Genomic DNA, 23304 nt, shown 5'->3' on the forward strand with positions numbered 1-23304 from the left:
TTTTGTATTTTATATTTTCCATTTATATTCTATTTTTATATTAGAAATATGTTACTCACCTAACGTCGCAGGAACACACATATATTCAGTCACTTTGTTGCATAAATCTAATCTGAGGAAAACGTATAATATTGTAATAGATATTTATAAATTTTCAATTACGTTAAATACCTTCATTTTGAACCTACCTTGTATTAACTATAGCCATGTTGTATATTTTTCATGGAAATCTTTTTTCTTTATAGAAATAACTTTTTAAGAAAATTATTGATTAAAAATTAATACGAATTTGATACAATTTAAATAAAAATTAATCATTACAAACTTACGATCCAATTTAAGAAATTGAGCATTTATTCTTTTATTTTGATCAATAGTCCTGACAGTAGGTACAGAAATAACATCGAATAATTTTGCTGAAGACATTTAGGTAGTCTGATACTTATTTATAGCTAATGAAAGGAAACACCTGTTCGCATAATGTCAGATTTTTTACTGATAATGGTCGATGATTTACACAGAGAAATATAAATTATGTTTCATTAATTAACAAATGATGTACGTCTAATATTTAAATTTCTTCCATTTGTAGAGAATATAATTATTTATATATATACTTGAATTTAAGAAGGTCCTCCTTTTAAATATTACATTAAATATTGCATGATTCATGATTCAAAAATTATGATTCAGGAATCGTGAACTTTGAACTTTATCATGTATTTCACTTAGTTTTCTTTTTTAAATAAGATTCAATTAGGTAACATAACACTTGACGAAATATGTTTTCGTGCAGATGTAATTAATCGTCAATATCATATGGAAATCACTTTCTTCATCTTATTTCAAATAGCACGATGTTGATATTGTGTACGTATCGACAATCGATCTGTGTCTAACTAATATATGTTCCTGTCTAGAATAAGTACCCGCATACATAATTTTATATTTCGGAGGCTATCCTCATATATTGATGGTACAATCTTCGAGATTGCAAGATGGATAGGTGATACATCACTGTAGTTGATTTCCTACTGAATAAATTATTCGATACTCAATTTTTTATTTGGAATGATCTGTCGATTAAATGACGAATATATATAAATGGTATAACATAATTAAAAAATGGAGAAATTTAATTCCAACAGGTTTCAACAGAACTAATTATAACAGATAACGATGTGTCTGGAAAAAATTAATCAATGTGATTATTTACAGCAATATTAATTTTTGGGGTACATGAAAACTATTAGCATTTTAATTGCTAAAATAATTTTACATAAATTGTTTTAGAGAACACATCGAATTTAAATGAACTTACTGAAAATAAATTGATACTTGAGACAGAAGGGAAGATTTTTCTATATTTATTATACAAGGTGTTTAATAATTTCAAATAAGATACATGAGGAAACTAGTCGACCATTTTATTAAATTGACGTTATACAAAAAGAACAAAAAAAAAAAAAAACGAAGAAATTTTCTAAAATTTGTTTTTCGAATATGTACATACGTATCACAATACATTATTATATGCAATTGACGAATGTTGTCTACAGATATTAAATTATTTCTTCTCAATTTTCAACACCTAAAAATAGTACTATAAAATATAAGTAGTCCAAACATTTATCAGAGACAGTTAAAAAATCATTTCAGTATCTAGGAAGCAAATTGTCTCAATCCAATGTTTCAGTTTGTATAAAAAAGTTCATAAAAAGCAACCAACAAAGGGGAACACACGGTTCCATTGTATAATCATCATTTATTTGCTTTGCGCTACAATTTTCATGATTTTAAAGGAAGCTCGTTTTCTCGCGTGCACTTGCGCGTCCGTACTAATACGCATGCGCACGTGCGAGCGCATGATCGATATCTATCGCAACACAAAAGTCTCCCGCGCGATCACGTGCATCGAATAAATATACGGTCGAATCTACCGGATATATCAATCGAACGTTTCGTTCGTCTTCGACACGTTTATGTCTTCACACCCGTTTTCTGTACAAAGCTCCTGCGGTACTACCGTAAAAAAAAGAAGAGAGAGAGAAAAGGTAGGAGAGAAGAAAAAAAGGAAAGAAAGAGAAAGAAGAAGAAAGAACGAAGTTATATTCTGGGTAACACAGTGAGATTACGTAACTACTTAATAAACTGAATTGCACATTCGTTCTTCGTGCGGTTGCGACCGCGAGAGCGTTTAAGAACTCTGTGAGATGTCCTTCTTTCAAAAATCACGATGACCCAACGACATCGTGAGTCACATGATTCACCTATTCCCGATCTCTCGATGGAGAATATGAACTGCTCGATGAGCTGAACGCGTGCTGAGTGCGCGCCGAGTGTTTGATGTCGGTCTATGGTAGTCTGTGGATGCGTGGCTACGCGAACTCCTTAACGAACCGGAAGAACCGTTTCAACGCTACCCATCAAGCGGCGCAGATCGTCTTCAGGGACGCGCAGCAGCGGCTTTTCACAGATTGCAAATGGCACAGCCATGTTCTCAGCCTGTCAATCAGCTCCGCGCAATCTGACCCCACGTCCGTGCACTCATCGTCCTCTGGTTCTAGAATGCAAGAGAATAATTGTGGATTGCTGCCATGGAAAATGTGATTTCTGTATACGTGATGAATTTCGATTATTCATAGTAAGGTATTTACATTGGAATGTTGATTGAAGACATGACGGGGAAAGAGGTTTTGAAGTTTGAAGTTTGAAATGTAAGTAATACATAAAAGTTGAGGTAGATTAATTATTTATGCTAAAGTATTTTTTACAGCACTAAAAAGAATTTGTTGAGAATATTAAGACTCGATTTTTACAAATTTTACTGTTTCTACATTTCTCACATTTCTGCAGGAGAATGTAACAAACAGATTCTTGGAGTTCCAAGAATTTATTATTAGTAGAGTGAGACACAAATATTAAGCTTAATTTCATTACTTGATAAACATTTTGAATTGTTTAGAAACATGATTAACACGTTTGTTTAATTTATGATATTATATACAAGTAAAAAGAGATTGAAACTGTGAAATGAATACTAACAGGTAAAATAAACATTGTGAAATAAAGAGGAAACAGTTGTTCATTATACGTATAATACATCCACCCAGAAACAGCAAATTCTAATGGAAAGAAAGAGACATCAAGAATTCGAAATGTATTTAACGCACGATTATCACAAGTTATGCAATGAAATGTCTGTAGTATATGAAGACACTGGAGAAGGAAAACGAATGTTGATGAGGTGCACGAAAAGAAGAAAAAGATATTCACTGTCTCACAAGTGAATTACACGAGTCAAATTTGGGAGAACGTTGACGATGAAAGATGCGACGTGTCAGTTTGTCACCTTTTTAATCACCTCGTAGCGTTTTAACGGCTACGCTGTTCATTAACAGTGATCAGCACACAAAGAAAATTATCGAATAAATAAAGTAAAGTAATAGAAGAAATAGAAGAACACCTAACGGAGAAATACTTAGTTCCATTCACATAACAATAAAAAAATGAAGCAAGAAAGGGGTAAAGCGAAAGTAGACAAGAAAATAGTCGTCGTGATTACATTTAAACAGACGATAATCAGACATCGATAGAGTAAAGAGTAGGTTCTTGTAACCTGAGAAGAAAGCGAGTATCGTTGGCTTTTGATACAGATTTCTCTTACCGCGAGCATTACTTTGAAGCCCGTTCTGATCCCTTTTGCTTGCTGCTGAGAACGGCACCGTGCTCACCGTGCCCTTATGTTTGAACGGACTAATTTTTGGATAATTCAGGTCATTCGTGACCTTTGATATCGGACTAACTGTATAGTACGAGTAATTGTACTTCCTGGTAGTGGTAGCACCACTATATCCGTTCTTACTATAACTAGCATCGTTACTACTATTTACTTTAGTCTTGTATTTATTGGCGGTGGTGTAGGTGTATTTGGTCGCCGGGGTGGTCGCGAACGGTGTGACGCGTTTGTAAGGATTGCTCGTCGACGAGAAGAGATTCGACGACGGCGAGGAGTATTTGAATTTCGATTGTGGCGTGCTGTGTGTCGTCGATTCCCACGGATACCTGTATGACATAGCATTATGGCATTATCGATGGAACACAACGAGACAGAGTTGGTCTGTTTGGATTATTCTTGGTTGTTAGAAAAATATTTACTATTTGATTACATGTTTACCGAACACGTGGAAATTGTTGTTTATCGTCAAGCTTTATGATCTTTGCAATGCATACTATTATGGTAAATATTTGAACAACGATTTCGAGATGCATGACAATTACCTGAAACTGCGTTACCGAATAGATAATTACAAGATAAATATTTTGATTAACGCAAATGAAGAAATATCGAAGCTCATTAATTCGATTATCTTATCTCGATAGTAATTATTTCGGTATTACCAATTACAGCGAATGCAGGGAAATCGTACATTGCCACTGTCAAAGTACCTGTAGTCTGTGTTGTTGTATTGTTCGTACAGAGGCCGATTATGAGCTGTAGGATTGAAACTGCCATCTCGGCGCACATACGTTGGAATGTTCTGTGTATAATCTGGTATAATATTTTCATGCTCGGCCACGCATTTTCCATTTAGGCAATACTGAAATTTTTAACGAGATTAGAATCAAGAATTTCATAAAAGGGAAATATAAAATAATGAACATCAGATTCGTGAATAAATATTAAATATTTTTACTGATATCTTTCATCATTCTGAAATTTCATTTTTAATCACCTGGATCACTGCTTTTCCAATTAAATTATTTACCTGACCATCTCCACAAGGAGAACCTTCGGCAGCTGGACGATACGCCACACAATATCCTGAGCCAGCGTCAAAGCAAAACAGCTGAGCGCAAACTCTGTCGTCTTTCTAAAACGTTAAACAGTCATTTCGTTGGTACGATACTAACGATGTAATGAGTAAAAAAGATACAGTTGATTGATGCTGTAATGCAGAGCTTACGAAACAGGCGCTCGTTCCACGATCTTTTCGACATTGCGCATCCAACGAAAGGAGTTTTCCAGGTAGAACTCTAGGAAGAGCTTCGTCTTCGTGAGGTGCGTTGTACAAGCACGTTGCTGTGTCACCACTGAAATACAAACAGCAAAATAAATTTCAAACAAACTTAACTCTATAACAAAATGTAAATAACTCATTCTCGAGGAATTAAATTACTTCATCCTATGACTATCACAACCTGGAATTCTTGCTTCAAGACAGTAACGCAGATAAAATTAAAAATACAAATATCAAATCGGAATTAATTATAGATAAGAATAAATGCTTTAATTAATTAGAAAGTTTATCAATTTTGACTGAAATATGTGTTTAGTATCTTCTGATTTATTATTTCACAAGTTCTTTCCATTTTTCTTATTTCAAGATGCGTTCCTGAGATAATATTCGAGTTACAGGTTCACGGAAGAGAGAGTGAATCATACTTTAGGAAATGGTGAAACGACGACACGCTGCAGTGGGACCATTTAAAGCCTTTCTCGGTGTGTCTGAGATCGCTCATAATGTAGCCATCCTCCCAGCGACATTTTTCGGCCCCTGGTCCACCGAGATAGCTGGGTGGAGGAGAGCCATCGTGAACTGCACCCAACCTACGACATTTGCATTTCAATATCATCTTATTTTCCATTCAAACGTGTTTCTAACGCAAATCAGTGCCATTCTCGTAAAACTATGGTTGCTACCAATTTTTAACGATACGACGAATAATAAAAAAAAAAAAAAAAGAATTCGAACTTCGCTCACTTACATTTGCATTTTTATGCAACTCTTGGTAGTAAAAAAATAATCGTTCGAATTTTAGTTTTAATTTATACTCCTTTCTTCTTGAATTTTTAATGATTTATGTTAAAGAATTAATGAGAAAAAGTTTTCAAGCGAATATAACAGAATTTCGGAGTGTCTGACGAAAGTGAGAAGATACTTAGGCGACATTGAACTTACAAATGGCCAACTTCGTGGGCTGCGACGATAATTCCGCTAAATCCACCGGTGTCTTCGATTATAGCGACTGAATTCACTTTTTCGAGACGTTTATTCACGACACAAGCTCCACCCACGTACGCGAATCCTAAATGAAGATATACGATCAGTTTCAAACGATTTTTATCCCGCATAGCGTGTAAAGGATACTAATCGAAATGTTAATGTCACTACCGAGTTCGTTATTTGATTTAGGCTAACAAGAAGCTGCATTTTTTTAGCAAGTTAAATTAATTCTAGAGCAACGTGTCTTTAATTTTGAGAACGAGGAATAGCAAATTTGGCGCGATCTAGCAATATTATTATCATTGTTACACGTGGAAAAAAAGAGAAAATAAGATCGAAACGATAATCTTTCTCGAAATATTTTTTGAGATAAATCAATACTGACAAATTTACGCTTACTAATACTTCGGTTGGGATTAAGTTATTTTCACTTCGCGAGGTAAATTCCGCCACTGGCGTGATCGTAAATCCATCGATAATTTCAATGCTAGTATCATTGAACGAATTATTCGTAAATTGAATAAAATTAATTATACGATCAATTTATAGCCCACTTCACGATCAGATCGTAAAGGTACCGTAATTAATCATCAAAAGGATTAAAACTCGAACTTGACGCAATCGAATCACGATAAAATCTTCAATTCAGACCCTAATGCATTGTGCTCTAACAATAACTACCGTGATTAGGTAACAATCACGAGTGTTTCCTGGAATGATCGTATCGGGTAAAATCGATTGTATTTCGAGTCTGGCAAGATCACGATTGTAATCGATGGAAATAATTGTAAGAAAAATTATACAATCATGAACTGGCTATAAGAGTCAAAGAACGTACTATGGTCGGCTAGAATACAATAACTAGATCAGTAGTACAGGAAGAATGCGATATTTTGTAATCCCATTACGAGAAATCACAATTCAGGGTCTAATACAATAGGCTCGTAACCATTGCGAAATTTTTCAGTAGTATAACGTGAACTTTTTGGAAAGTACGCGATTTAAACTATTACTGAAACTCGATTGGACGGCCGGCTGAAAATTTGAATACACCGTAAACGAAGCGTGATCGTACCGTGAAAGGAAATCCAAATTCGATTATGAATGCATCGTGGCGAAACAAAGATTGTATCAGGATAATTCAAGTTCGTACTGTATATCGTAATGGAATCACGACTGGATCGTTAATACCTGAATTTGATTCGAAAGTACCGCAACTTAGCGATATTGCAACTAGAATGGTAATGTAAATTCAACTTTAATTACGAAATTATTTTCTTACCCATCGAAATGTTCGCGAGTATGTTCTCGGAAACAAAGACACGTTCTCTGATAGAATGTTACCAATATTATTATTAGATACGAAATACTAGCGAATATTTGGCGGTATTAATTTGTTTAACTAAATACTCGTTTAATTAAAGGAAGCTAGAAAATAATTAAGTCTTTCCACAAATGTACCAACGTTTTTTAAAATATTATAATTCGTAACAGAATGGAAGATGTATATTTACTTCAAACGATCTCAAATCGAACAAAGTTGAGCAAATAAAGAATCTGTTAAATTGAAAAGATACTTGGAAAATATTAAATTGAAAATTCCGAGCAATTCTAAATAGACAATCCAATTTTAATTTTTATTAATTTTACTACACTCACCTAACAAATTAAAGGTATCGAATTAAATTAATTACGGAGTAATTACAAATTAAGTTTGCAGGTTTTATGTATGCAAAATTTTTTCGAGAAGCATCTGAAACATTTGAGGAAAGATCACGGTTAATCAATAGGCAGCATGCATCTGTTAATTCACGTCGATCGATTAACCAAGGCTTTCGAGATAAGTTAAAACTTCATCTACCGTGAAGATCGATTCAAAGATCATTATTCCTCAAAGAGGATCTCCAACGTTGGAGAGAAAGAAAAAGGAAATGCATTAACATCTACGGTATCCTTTATTGGATTTATCGTTTACGTTAAACCGCGATTCTCGGTCGCTTTAGATAAAACTTACCAACCACGGTCCTCGTCAGTAATGCAGCCGAAGAAACAGAAATAAGGCGTGAGTGATTCGGAGGAGAAAAGAGGTGAGCGTGGATGTGATACGGGCAGAGGATTTTTCAGCTTGTTCTTAGACTAACGAGGCACCATTAGGATCGAGCGTTCAATTCGAAAGAGTCCCGTGGTAAAGTGTATGCAAGAAAGGTAATTGCAAACGATCGATTGTACAAATGCCAAGGTCGTGTACGATTTATGCACGTATGCACGTGAGACACAAAACAAACACACACAAACTAGGAAACCGTAGCCACTGTGCAAAGAGTGAACGAGCAGAGAAGATATAAAAAGGGGAAACTTTCGAGCGACAGTCTTTTTATTTTCATTCTTACTTTTTCTTTTTCTTCTTTTTTTTTTCTTTTTTTTTTTCTTTTTTTGAAGTCAAGTATAGCATCGCTTTCGTTTTCGTTCGCGTATGCATACGTTCGCAGCGAGAACCAGGAGAGTGAAAGAGAGAGTGAGAGAGTGAGAGGAGAGAAAGGCAAACTCGTATCCCAGACTAAGAAAAGTGAGATCCAGAAACAAGAAAACACGCGTGGCAAGCCGCGATAGAATGTTTCACGCTCAGCTCGAGGGAAGCTTCGATCGCCGTTCTCTGTCCAGCCATATTTCTCGTGACAATCAAGTTCAAACACAGAGTGAAGAAGTTCGTTCAAGCTATTAGAGAGTGAAGACAAACAGAATAAGTATAGATCAAAGCAACGTAGACGCGCTTAAGAACGTTCATACTATTCGAGGTTTTCGTGAGACACGTGATTTTCTTTTCAATAATTCCAATGTCTTGCATTAACATATATTGCGATATAATAAACAAGAAAGAGAAATTTAATTTACATCGAAGACGAAGAAAATGAAATTTCTGTTCGTAGCCAGACATCGATCTTCAAAGTCGACCTCATAAACGATATTATTTATATAATTCCGAATAATTTAATTGGAACAAAAGAATTGTAGAAATTTAATTAATCCAATATAATTGGAAGCACTTTTATTTTGTAAAAGCGAATTATCTGCTATTAGAGATATTAAAAATATTGCTCTACTGAACGAGTATTAAATTCCCGACACGACGTATAGGAATTTCTTTAATTGCTGTAAATTCGTTAGAAAGTCGAGATAGCAACGAGACATTGGAAAATATTAAAGAAAGAAAAGCGTTTACGATTTAAAGTCTCGGATAGTATAAGCCACGAAAGAACCCTGGAAAGCCCCGAGGACTTCCTCCGTCGTATTTTCAACCATACATCGAAATTTCCTCGCAAAGTAACAGCCAAAGAGATTTTTAGAATGGAGAAATAAAAACGTTCGCAGAGCAGTGCACACAGATAAGAGGTCAAAGACAATTTTCGACTCGTCAATCTCGTTTCCTTCGAACCCGAGAAACGTACCTGCGGTTCCTCTATTGCACACGTCATTCGCGTATTGCCTCCTGCACATATCTAATCTGCAACGCAACAACAAAAGTTCCTCTTTATCATGTGGACTCACAATCCCAGTTTGCATCGGACCAAGTCACGGGACAATTGTTGGAAACGTGCCGCTCGTGTGTGCCTAATGAATCCTTTGTCTCGATACACCATAATATTTTCTAATGTCCAGTCCGAGAAGCTATGATACTTTTATCCAATTTCATGTACTACCTCCTGAACCATTTATAATATACACAGAGCAAGGAAAACTTTTTGACACTAAGATACAGCTGGATTTATCGCTTTATATCTCGCCATAGATTACTTATGCCTTGGGCAAATTTTTCTATTTTGATAAATCGTTTAACAAAGGCAAGGAAATTTAATTTAAATTTTAAAAAATTGAGAACCTTTGGGTACTTTTTACCCTTACCGCGTTCAATTGAATTAATTAAGTACTATTAACAAAAATTTTTGTACAGCTTTCGAATATTTTTATAAGGTTACAATTGTCTTTCAATTTATCGTGTATCATAATCATAATCGTCTGCACATTTTATTTTTAAAGATAGGCGATTATTAATCGTTAATCGTACAAGTTTATGTATCTATAATTAAGATATAAAATGATAAATGTCCGATATCCTGATAAACCATGATATTTGATAATATACACATATCGTACATGGAAATCTTTTGGAAAAAATACGTGTTCTTGAAATCTTTGCGAGACTTCACGTACGGTAGACAATTAATGGTATTGATTCACGGGGATTGGCGTTAACTCGTGGCTCGACTGATAACAAAGCAAACACCGTAAAGCGATATCACACACCTTGTTCGAGGCTTGCTCCTCGTTCAGCGTTGAGGACGCGGCTTGCGGAAGGCGATAGCGTGGAATTACGGTAAAGCAAACACACTACGAGTAGCACGCGTGTAAATAATTGCCAATTAGCGAGTGTTGCATCTTAGGTATGAATAATTACAGTCGATTATCCTTTGGTAGCTTCGAATCGAGTTGTTTGTCAAAATCGCATGAAAGGGTACCATTTACATGAGCTCGACTGTTTGGGAAAGGAAAATATTATGTACATCGTGAACGTTGGTTTCGACGTTCGTAATTTGCTGCTTGAAAGAAATTTTCTTTTTCTTTATCTTTCATTATCTTCTTAGACGAGGTATGTACAATGAGATTTGTTATTATGGTCCTTTGATTCTGAAGGTCCAAGTGGAACTTTCTAAACTATGTACACATGCGTGTCGAGTCTTTGATTGAAAAGAAGTCCAGGATGTCATTCCGATTTTTCACTTTAATTTTGCGTTTAATCGTATTCACAGATGCTGACTTTTATGGTATAATTAGAGTCTAGTAGATTGGTGTTTAATAATAGGCAAATTAAGATGAACCCGCGTGTTATTGATTACGTATATTAGTATACCATACCCCCTTTAGGTCTGATTCTATTTTATATTTTATTCGTAGGAGAGTACTAATGATTGTGCACTGTGTTTAGCAAGCTGATTTGCTACTAAAATGGCATCTAATAATTCAAGTAACTACAAGTTGAGTGATCAACACCGTATTTACAGTATATTAAATTAAATGCATTAAAAGAGCATACTTTCTCGTTCACCAAAATGGAGTCTATACATTCGTCAATCTAATTAAAGGAATTTGTTGAATTATTTACTAATTTCTATTATTAATTATAATTATTCCTAAATTATATTTCACTATGTAAGCAGTACGAGTTTTATTTCTACGAGAAAGAATGTTTCTTTTGAATCATTTACCCTCTCAAACGCACCCAATCCCCATCGAGGTACGCTGTCACTGCACCGTCAAAGACTACATTGAAGCTGGGTGTAAATACTGTACAATGCTAATTACGTTAAGAGAAAAATATGCAAAAAAAAGAAAAAAAATTAACAAAAAATTAAAAAGAGATAAACAAGTTGAAAAAGAAAGCGTGATCGCTATATAATAAACCATACCGGCTGTTCCCTTAGTGCAGCGGCCGCCTTTCCTACGACGGCACATATCATACCTGTTTTGCGAAATAAAAATCAAACAGTATGAAATCACAAGACTGCTGTGGTAAAACGGTAATAGCATAATGTCAGGGGCCATAGAGCGTATTCATTTTTGCGTGAAATTCGATTGAAATCCGCGCTCCTTAATCTCTAGGCACTTTCAATTGCTATCATTATTATTTTCCTTTCAAGTCTCGATATTCTTCGATTTGCTCGAAGATGAAAGACAAATTGTTCAAATTACATCGGTATCGAGAGATTTAAAAAGAAAAAAAAAGAAAGAGAGAGAGAGAGAGAGAGACAAGTTGAGAGGAAAGATCTTGTATGTTAATCACGTGAAACGTAATGTGGAAATTAGGTTGAATTTAAAGAAATTTGCACTCTTACTTTGTAACGGCGACGGCGATGTCGTAGACCGGAAGTCGTCTCTCCCGGAAGAGATATTTGCCCATGTCGGTCAACGCAGCTGCCGAATCGATCGCGTCTCGTCCAACGCGATTTCTTTCCAAATACGGTGTAGCATCTCTCCCCTGAAAGATATCATTTAAGAGAAAGAAGGAGGAGAAAGCCGTGGGAGAATCGTTGATTCGTGCAACAATTTGATTTTCGAGGAGATTGAAATTATTATAGAACTGCACCCGTGATATAATGATCCCAGCGATACTGATGCGAATCTTTGGCCCCTTTAACAGCTTATACCTTAGATCTACTCCATTCCAGAAGGACACGAAGTACCTTTTGATCTGTACATTGTCACCTCCGTGTAATCTGAAAATAAATAATTTTATCGGTTAGTAAATTTTCATATACGTTAAATTGTATATCAAATTATACATAATATCATACGATACATTACACGATATTCTTTAATTAAACTTATAAATCATACTTGGTGAATCTTATACATTAATACGAATTAATTAATTAATTGATTTAATTTAACTTATTAGACACTATCTTATAATTAAATAATTAGATAAATTTGGAAAATCTTCTGATTTTAAATTCCGATGTTAAGTTAATAAAAATTAAAAGAATTTCTATAAAGAAGAAATTTCCAAATTGCTTGGATTCGTAGTTAACTGTTGAAAGTGAATTAATCTTGGTTGAAAGTATGATTTTCCGCTAATCTGCGAGACTGCTTACCTATATCCATCATAGTCCACGATGCAAAGGATTTCCGGATAGATCACGTATGGAGCTTCCCTCTTTGCTCTGGTAACGACCGATCGCTTCGATCTGTACCTCTTGGCCAAGTGGTCGGGCTCCATCAGCGCTAAAATCGATGTTTAATCACGAGAAACCGATCTCCGGAGGATTTCACCTTCGGTGTGGTAACAGGTAAAGATCACTCACTGAAATCGCTGTATTCGTCGCCGCTCGGACGAGTCACTTTCTTGTACACCACGTGATGACTCGTGCGCCTCAAGTTCCCTTTACTTCGTGTCACATTAGGCAGTAATTCTTCCTCGCGAAGACTCGAATTCCTACTTACTATTTCATGTAATATCCTATCCGGCAGTGGTCGAATCACCAGTTCTGAACCAATATTGCCATCCTGGTTGGGAAACCAAGTTTACTTGTTATTTTGCAAAGGAAATTTATGGGTTTAGTATTTTGTAAGCGAAGAATAATACTCTATCGATTTCCCCTCTGTTACACATTATACTCTCTGCTAAGAAATGGGCATAATTTCATTGCAATTAATCACTATTTCTTTGTTACTATGCATCTTCTCGTACACTAAACATCATATTTAATTAAATTTGATTTATTATCGCTGTAATTGTGTACGAATTTATAGATTAATCTGAATTTCAAGAAAATGCAAGGGTATGCATCTCAGAAATTTATGCATTACGTTTCCTATAGTTTCCTCGAGTTTACTCTACGTTAATATACCTCATCCTTGTGTATTCATGGAGATCTTAAACTTTCGAATTTCCAAACCTCGTCCTACATGTCTAAAATCCTTTAAAATTCTCTAAGTATCCTGTCTCCTCGAACCTTCACCCGCGCCATTCGATTCACGCCCAAGAGAATAAACGTTTCCACCGACGTGGAAAATAAACAACCTCCCTAATTAAACAAACTGACGTTTCTCATTTAACATTTCCGGTCGCAATAGCACGTTAACCACCTGCTTAACAAGTTGACGAACTATAATCGGTTAACAGCGTAATCGTGCATGCCTTCCACGTCAGGTCTCCATTCGATGGTTAACAACTTCCGCCTGGATCGCGTGTAATTATCGCAACGCGAGTAATTTTATCCAACGTGCATCGGCGGACGAATGAAAACGAGATATGCTATCATGCAGATGACGTAGACTCGAGATAGAGCAGAGGTTACTATGGTTTACTATGGTCGGATCAGTCCAAGTCGGTCGTTGGATCGCCGATACCTCCGATCCGGGTACGATCAGCATGTTCGATTCGAGAGAGGTGCATTGGTCAGACCGAGGGAGGGAGAGTGAAAGCGAAAGGTCAGGACACATGGGGTCATATAGAACAACGCTTTTACGACATTATGTAACGCGGGACTGTGGTTATTTGTTGTCTTTGGAATTTCTTCTCGTGTCGCACTTTTACGACCGTTAACACTGGCATCATCGATGGTTAACCCTTTCGCTGTGGTAAGAACTGCATGTATTTTTGGTAAATACGAAACAGGTAAGAAACAGTTTTGTACGGACAAAATTGTGGACACGAAGATTTTTAATGTATGATTGGAAAGTGTATGTATATTGTTATTTAAGGATTTTAGTATTTAATGTAATTAATCGAGGAATAATGTTATGTGTGTGGGAACAAAGGTGTGACTATGTGTTATCACGAATTTATTTGAAATTGATTATTATTAGATCTTTTAATTGGACTGGAATTATTAAACACGTGAATTTTATGAATTTATAAATTATAATTTATAACAATTATATGCGAAAATATTAATTTGACCTTTAAATTGATTTATGGCCAAGTCGAAGAAAATACTCTGTATATATATTCCTAGCAGCAAAAGGGTTAATATACAGCATGATCCAGGTATGGGGTGCCATAATTTTTGAGTTGGTTCTGATAACTGGACGACAGAGAGGTTAATAGTTGAAATATTTTTGAGGAAAAATGACACGTCTGCCAAAAGAAAGATATATTTTGGATGTTTCAGTTATGGTAATTAGTTCTCCATTCGAAATGATCAATAAATTTTCAAACTGAAAAATCTTGCTGTCGAGTCAACAAAAATTAAATTTCCCGATGACTGGTACAAGAGTCATCTTGTATATCGATAAACTTCTGTCTATATATCACATTCTAAATTTATTATAATTTATTATAATTTCTCAAGATAAGTCCTTATTAAAAGTGTAATTTAATTCTCTATATGATGCAAATAATTAGCATTAGCTTCGTTTCCTAATTATATCATCGATTTATTTTTACTTTAAATCCACTAAATATTCAATGACAGACACGAGTGTAGATCGTTAGGACAGTTTCATGGCACGTATTGTTGTAATCATTTTTTTTAAGGTCTGACAGCCTTTTCTCATACTGTACGTGCTTCGCCATATGTCGAAATCGGTTTTCAAAAGTTTGTTCGCACTTCTTTCGTACATTGCAGAACATGCTTCATCCCACGCAGCGATTAACCGATCGTTGCCAAGGACGACGTCCTTTCAACTGATTTTTGATGCATGGTTGTAATAAAAAAAACTATAAGCAGCGAAATTTGCACTGCATGAAGGATATTCTGGTGGTACAGGGAATGTTAATTTTATGTTTGAATTCTTAATGAATTGCCGAGTAGCGTGCAACCGATGTGCCAAGGTGTTATCGTAACGAAAGAATTAAGATTCCATTCGCAAACGTGACATGTTATTTTTAACATAGAAAATCTGCAACATGATCAGTTGTTTTTCTGCAATTAATTATATAATTATCTTAAATTATTATTTATCTCGTTGAGATTATATACATTAATATATCGTTATCTATACCTTATATTTGAAACTGAAAATTTATTTGTTGACATTTTACTTGAAAAATATATGAAAATTTGTCTTCGTATATGTAGACCTAAATTCGTCATAAATTCTTATAAGAAATAAAAAATATGCCATACTGACTATTCACAGAGATCTCATATTTCAAAATTCACTCTTCCTAGAAACCCAGTTTGCAAATTAATTTTTTACATGCGAATTATTATTAATCGTATAATGTCTCGATTAGATTATTACGAAAAACCTATATTAAAGAAATCTATCATTACAAGGTAAAATAATGGAATCTAGGATCGCAATTGAAGAATTAACAAAATAATTGATTCCATTTTTTTTATAATTATATACTAACGAACCATTATTCATAAACGTTCCTGCGAATGATAATGAGTTTATAATGTTTCTACGTGCGAATTTATTAATTGCATCTTTCGCGATCACTGTCAAACGAGATCTAATCGGTTCCACTGGAAGATATAAATTTATTAAGGCAATTTATTTCTTTCACGCTGTTATATAATTAACAAGCATTTTATTGGTTACCACTCTAAATTTTTCCAATTTACAAATGAATTTACTAATTAAATTGCTTTTCCTCCAATTACGGTTTCAATCATCGTAACAATAGCCGGAGTCAAGTTTAAAGAGAATTTCTAATTGTTCGCGACACGAAGAACACGAGAACATAAATTCACCGACAATTTGCCTGTTGAATGATTTATGGCTCGTAACGCGCACAGTTTCTGTGATAAAAGCCACAAATGCGTAGCAATTTCGCTTCGTTAACTGACACGTTTAGTTTTCCTCGAGATAGCCAACAGTGACACTTATTAGCTAATATTTAAATAATATAAGGTGTATTAGCATAATACAATAAGTGAATGGTATAATATATGAAGCATAAAATAAAATGTGTTTTACACAGAGTAAAATGTTTTGGAGAAGCAGAGATACGACTGACAGAAAAATATTGACTTTAGAAATAGCACGAGTATGCTAAATTCTATGAAAAGCACCTACTTTTTACCATAGAAAAGAGTCAAAAAACACCAGTTACTTTTTTCCCAACTTCGAATCTTCGTTTCACGAAAACATGACGTGTCAGAGCAAACATGTTGTCATGTTCAGCTGTCTATACTCTGTAAAACATACCAGGTTATTTTCATGAAAGAATCTACTACGAGATAAATCATATTAATTATACACCTCTACGTTATCTTTTTCATCTCTAAATTTTAAGTTATGGTGAACCTAATGAAAGAGCAAATAATCCCTAAATCTCTGAAGCTAGCTATAATCTCCAAAGTACACCAAGGATTCTCATTGATGAATCTACCAAAAATTAATACATATTACTCATAGTTCCTTAAATTATTTTTTTTTCCAACCTCACACCTTAATTTTCAGAAAATCTGACATAACAGAGCATATATATTTGATCCACTACCTAATGCACACCTGTATACTTCTACAGTAGACTCTTTCAGAACTTAATTCGTATTATCTATACTCGTTTAAAATATATCTTCCTCAACTCTAAGTCTTGGCTTCTCAATGTACAATGTGACAAATAAAACAACGTAAAGCTCACAGAGTACACAGATCTTTCCCAAAGGGAGAATCTTCAATAAAATCTGATTAGAAGCTAAACTCCAGTAGTGTAAGTCGATCCTTAGATGGAAATATCCCTTCACTCGTAATTCATGCTTCTGTCAACGGATTTTGAGCAATTCGATGGGTAAGTAACAGCTTTGGCAATAGCTCGGCCTCGAGGTTTTCTTTACGGCTTCATGAGAGATCGAACTTCCTAAGTGAAATTAAGTCTCGGTTGGTTGGACGCGCAATCATTGAGAACAGCTGCCTTCTGCCTCGAGTTGGCCACTATTCTGAAAGGTGGAACCGATATGGAGAATTTTATTGCTTTTTTCCTTGGCTTTGCTCAAGCGGAATCCTCGCAATGCGCTTTGCACGATTGATGGTGCTCAAAATGGAAATGTCAAAACGATCACGAGACGTCATTTTGTGCAACTTCTTCCTGCAGTTTGACCAGCTTTTACTGGTTTTGTTTACGCATAACCATATCAGTTACTGTCGGCTATATTCATATTTATAGAGATGTTTTTGAGATGCAGGTAATTCCTGATTTGTATCTGATGAAAAGAAATATTTTCTATTTATTTATCTTATTTTATAAGAATGTTTTATAGAGTCTACATGGATGAAGAAGACCCGAGGATATTAAGCTATGTTTAGAAATTAGAATATGAAATTTTCTGACTATGAATTCAGTCCAAGTACCCCTGACAATTTTGTATTTTTCATCTCTAGTATATGTAAGGCAGTCAAAATATAAATAGTTCTAAACTAGAAGTATAAAAGACCTTCCATGAATACACATTTATTGATACGAATCGCTAACTTTCTATAAGGCATTGTGCTTATTTTAAACAAACTGTTGTAATCAAACCAAGCTTCTCTAGTACCAATAGACCAGTATATCAATATGATGAGCCACAAAATTAATTCAATTTTTACAGTCAACATAGAACTAACAGCATACTAAAATAGTATCTCTAATATGCCCATTTCTACTTATCCCTAAAATTATCTTCTACTCACAATTTCCCATCACCATTGTTTACTCGTCTTTCGTCAAACCATCGAATTCGTATTAACTACTATTCACTGCATAAAATGATTCCTAACATTTTGTAATAAAATTTTGTCTAATCTCGATGTGAAATTTCCACCCTCTTGTTCCAAGAATTGCCAAACGTAGCAAGAACAAGGAATGACCTCCCTAATCGCGGTGTAGCTAATTGTCCCAATGAATCACGATAATTATAAGCTTCTAATATGATACTATCCCAAACTGAGCCTCGACGGTTGACGAAAGACGAGCCGCAATAATGGCGAGAATGTCGAAAGGTACATTAAGAAAGAATGGCCTCTTACAACGAGCACTTTCCCATTCGCGTCCCGCTGCAGCAGAATGGACGCCATGTTCGTCGTGTCTTGATAGATGTCACCGATATCTATGTCGGCCTGAAACGGAAAGAACAATTACAACGTGATCGCAGCTGGCCATATGTAGGCGATTTTATGCGATTTCGACCATTTAAAGGAATAATGCAAACTCTTGTGTCGGAGTCGCGTCACTGTGAAGAGTCTCGTTTTTGCTTCTACATGTCTCATCGAACGAGGTGTCGAGTAGTATGATAAAATAATAAAATGATAATAAGTTAAATGGAGAAAAAAAATATATAAAAAATTCATGAATTAATTTCAGAACTGTTGGTCTTGGAAGAATGGGAAATTAAAATAAGAATTCGTGAAATTTCGAAAATTGAATAGTAGTATCAAGAAATTTTTGATACTTTATATCATATATATTCTCCTTTTCATGACGGAAATTTAATCTCGAGTATAGTTGTGTGCTGTAATTAATTGAAGAAAATCTGAACTGACGTTTACCTGAAACATCACGATAAGCGATAAGCAAGAATAAAAATTCATCGAAAAATGAAAGAAAAATGAGGAAGGATGAAAGGTATTTATAAAGATATGTTGGAAACTTACATCCGTCACCTTCTCATAGCGGAGGCCATCAGGTTGCGACGAATTCTTCGTGACAGTCCACATAGGCAAGTGGTTGGCTGTCAACAACCCCTCTGTCAATTTCAACGACAGACTGATGTCCTTCCCGAAGGCCTTCAGGTGTATCTCCGGCTTCTCTGTACTCCTCTTGTGCACCGAATGCAACACAGGCACAACCTCGTACGTTGGTACTAGAATTTAAACGCGAACCGTCTTCTTTATCGGCCATTCTCTGTCTCTTTCATACTCTGACAGAGTCTGCTCTAACAAAGTTTAGTATTCAATAATATTAGATTGGTGCTAAACAGATGTAGTAGAAAAGAACTTTCTGAATTTTCGAATAAATTTGACAGGCAATGAGTAGTATTTTCTATGAATAATAATCACGATGTATTACTTTAAAACACCATAACACGATTAATTTAGGGTCCAAATAATATCGAGGAAGATATTAACAGAAATTACATTTTGAAATAAATTCCTGAACTAACGTAAGCTTTTCGAGCATGAATAATAATCCTAAAGTATAATTTTAGTAATACGATATAACAAGATTAATTGGAGTTTTTGCTATTAGAATTTATATAATTAATATCGAGGAAGTTATAAGATATATATACTAAATTATATTTTCAATTAAATTCCTGAGTTAATGTAAAGTTTTCCAGTCTGGAAGTTTAACAATAAGTATTAGTTTGATTACGATATTAATTAACACTATCAATTACAGCACTTGCTATTAGCACCTGTATAATTAATATTTCTCGAATAAAAAATTCTATAAAATAAAAATCTTTATGATAATTCGTCACCCTTTCTAAAAATCATATATATACCTCGTTCAATTTTTAATTCGAATAATTAGAATTTCTACTTTCCGATAAAATTGACAATTTAAATTTCGCGAATCTTGGATTAATAATAATAAAATATCACTCGAAAGATGCAAGAAATATAAGAAATATTACACCGTTATCGGATAAAACGACAAAACACGTTTATTAAAAATCTAAACACATTCCTTTCGAAAGATCAACTTCAGGCTCGCAACAGGTACAAAAACAACAACCTAAACGATCAGTTTCGATACTTTCACAACTCTAATCGCGTCTGGTAATTAACTTACATCATTAGTAGAGAGTATTACGTACGTCTATTTGCATCTACTTTAAAAGCAAGGAGTATCGCGAATCGTAATGCAGTTCACTCGGCTTCGTTCGCAAGAAACCGGTAACCTAAAGATAATTCAAATGATTCCACGAAACAATCGGTGGTAAATTTCTTTCTTTTCAATCGCGAAACGAAAGGAATGCGAACAGCGTTGAATGATTACCGTCGTGTATTTTAAAGTGCATAGAGAGTGGAAAACAAAGAGATCCACTTTTTCCCTCCTTTTTCCCAGTGAAAACGAATCCTATTATGGGACCTATCACCACGAACTATGAAATAATACCATTTCTTCGAAATAAAATAACAGAGTATAATTTCTGTCCACGCGATAACGTTTCGGTTCCGCAATTTTCATCGTGGCGGAATTAATGACGGGGTACAATAGCAAATAAATTGGTTTTAATGGATTCCGTTTAGTTGCAAGGCTATCAGCGTGCAATGAACACGAATGGATTTTTAAATCGACTGAAGAGGAAGCTGTCTACTGTCAGCTGGTCATATTTCTGTTTCTTTTTCTTTCTTTTCTCTGTGATTACCAGACTCGTGTCCCGTGTGAAACACCGATAACATCTCTTCCCTTGTCATGTGTTCGTGGATCTGCAACAGACAAAAAAATCATCGTAAGCATATGTTTTGCACTTCATACTTCATCCTCATGAGATGTTCCCGTGCGTGAGAGGAAAACACGTGGATATTCTCGCGATGAAAGGTTAATTAAAGGATCGATGTGTACAGCTGCTCGAAGAATTTTAATCGCGAAGATTCACAGATTAAAATAGGAATTTTTTTGAAATGCTATAGTCATTTTCATGCACATATAGATGGATGAAAAATTAAAATCGAACGATTAAAATTATACTTGAAGAAATTTTAAAATAGATGTAAAATGGGATTACTTTTTTCCTTTCTTTGTTAAATATTTTTTCGTCCAACTTTTGTATATTTGTACATGTTTAACTAGGTGGTATAGGTAATAATAGGAAATAATAGAAAATGATAGAAAACAGTGGAAAATTATAATATATAAATAATATAAGTTAATCGTCAAAATAATTAAGATTAATGTAAGCTTGGTTACATTTAGGAGATACAGAGTATGTAACAAATATTCGTTTGCTCAGCTGCAAGTTACCATTCAGAGAATTATATATTGAACGCGGAAATGTCATTTTGCAATCTATAGTGTTGTCTGCTGGTCAAAGTAATTTTCTTATTATCAGTCATTATGTAATTTTCCAAATTTCGCGATGGGCGTCGATTCGATGCTACTAACTTCGCTTTCTTCGAGTTATTGGGATATTTTCACGTCGACTATTGTTCCCGGCCAAGTGCGGCATGTTGAAATATCGGAGGAAAAGCAATCGTGGTAGTATCGTGGGAACTATAACGCGTAATAATAACGCGAGAAAACAAAAATAATCCGTCACTTTCGATCTTTTATTACCAGCGGGTTTTAAACTATGCAAACTTCCACATCAATTACTGTAATTACCTCCCCGATATTTTACATTTAATTATAATGAAATGCTACTCCCAATTTATGCCTTAGGGTGGCTTTAAGTATGTGACTTTCATATTTTCGATGAAATTAACAAATTTAATTTCTGGAGCATCGATGGCAGCTTCTGTACAAGACAATTATAAAATTTTACAGCAACAATTTAGTAGCAAATTGTCACAAAGTGGAATTAGATAGGATTTTATTACACTAAAATTAGGTACTAAAATAGGGGGATATTGGGATAATACAATAGTAGATTATTGGAGTATTTAAAATTTAAATTTTCAAATTTTTCAATTTCTCAATTTTTTTCAATATCTATATGTCTCTCTTAATTTAGGAATTTTCGAATTTTTATTTGCGAATCTTCGATTTTCTAATTCAAAAAGTTTTTCGATTATTAGATCTAGGAATTTTCCAATTTTCCAATTTCTAAAATTTTTATTCACAAATTCTTGAATTCCTAGGATTAAAAATTCTATAATCCTTTGATTAAAAAATTTCCAAGTGTCATATTTCTTTATTTCAATTTCGAATTGAAATTTCCATTTCGAGGTTAAATCCGCCCATTTCCTTTTCACCGAGAAATCAAGCACATCTTTGCGTCACTTCGAGACAATCACACCTGGCGTCATCGTTCCTTATAAAGGTTAATTATTTCCATAAGACGACCAAGCGACGCCCCTTTTTCCCGTTCTCACTGCAATTGCACGCATTAGCAAATCGCGCTAGAACAGTTTCATTACAAGCTGCTTTGTCGCCTGCCAAGTGCATGGCTAATTGGCAGCGTTAGCGAGGACAATGATCAACGGTAGTCGAGGTACATACACCCGGTACAGTTCGAGCACGTTAATCGATGCTTGTGCATTTAAAAGCTTTTCCAATCCCGGTCCAAGGTCTGCTTCTACCATTTAAGAGCACCTAGCTACGTACACCGTGTCACAGAAATCGAGCTGCAATTAACTATCACGCTGCCTCACGGCTCCTAAGGTCGATCACTTTCACTCATTACGTTAGGAAATTCGATCGCGTGCGCTGTCCTATTTGCGATCATTACCGGTCCGAATGCAAAAATGGTACCATTACTCTTTAATCTAATTGCACCTTTCCTGGAACATAATCGCGCTCTCTGAATCGCCTCCATAGAATTCCATAGATGGCCCGCAACTTCTGACTATACGCAGGTCGTTGAACTTAAGATGAGGATCATGATCTCGACAACGGTTAATAGAATCGATGGTAAACGTGTAATTAAGTTGGAATAACCGAACGAGTGCAAAAATATTTAATAGAGAGAGTCTTAAATTGGAAATTGATTAAACGAAGCACTCTGAGATCCTTAACACTAGAACTACCAACCTATAATCAGTACCTACATATATTGTACACAAATGAAGATAATTGGAGCAGTACGAGGAAGATGAATAACTAACTGATTATATTTTGTCAAAAGTGATTTACATATTCCCGGAAACTGTGCAAATAAAATATCTAAAACAAAGTCATTTTGATAGCTCTGGT

At 34.8% G+C, this 23304-nt stretch overlaps 1 protein-coding gene across 8 annotated transcripts in view; it reads right to left on the reverse strand.

Annotated features, from left to right (window-relative positions):
• Nucleotides 1-1785: 1785 nt before the first annotated feature.
• sona (sol narae metalloprotease) overlaps nt 1786-23304 on the reverse strand; it is an 87693-nt gene continuing 66174 nt past the window's right edge. For 7 of the 8 annotated variants that reach the window (XM_017906934.1, XM_017906933.1, XM_017906932.1 and 4 more), the window contains 15 exons: nt 20819-20879; nt 19095-19303; nt 18471-18560; nt 12866-13067; nt 12656-12785; nt 12148-12277; nt 11897-12039; nt 9455-9510; nt 5964-6090; nt 5447-5611; nt 4968-5094; nt 4770-4874; nt 4450-4601; nt 3668-4065; nt 1786-2563 (listed from right to left, as the gene is read on the reverse strand). In XM_017906934.1, the coding sequence (XP_017762423.1) occupies nt 2427-2563; nt 3668-4065; nt 4450-4601; nt 4770-4874; nt 4968-5094; nt 5447-5611; nt 5964-6090; nt 9455-9510; nt 11897-12039; nt 12148-12277; nt 12656-12785; nt 12866-13067; nt 18471-18560; nt 19095-19303; nt 20819-20879 (2232 nt within the window). In that variant the 3' untranslated portion in view covers nt 1786-2426. Of the gene's footprint in view, nt 2564-3667; nt 4066-4449; nt 4602-4769; nt 4875-4967; nt 5095-5446; nt 5612-5963; nt 6091-9454; nt 9511-11470; nt 11524-11896; nt 12040-12147; nt 12278-12655; nt 12786-12865; nt 13068-18470; nt 18561-19094; nt 19304-20818; nt 20880-23304 lie in introns of all 8 variants that reach the window. The other variant, XM_017906938.1, reaches the window with a different exon arrangement.

This window comes from Eufriesea mexicana, unplaced genomic scaffold (assembly GCF_001483705.2).
Source record: "Eufriesea mexicana isolate 0111107269 unplaced genomic scaffold, ASM148370v2 scaffold6562, whole genome shotgun sequence".
Classification (NCBI taxonomy): domain Eukaryota; kingdom Metazoa; phylum Arthropoda; class Insecta; order Hymenoptera; family Apidae; genus Eufriesea; species Eufriesea mexicana.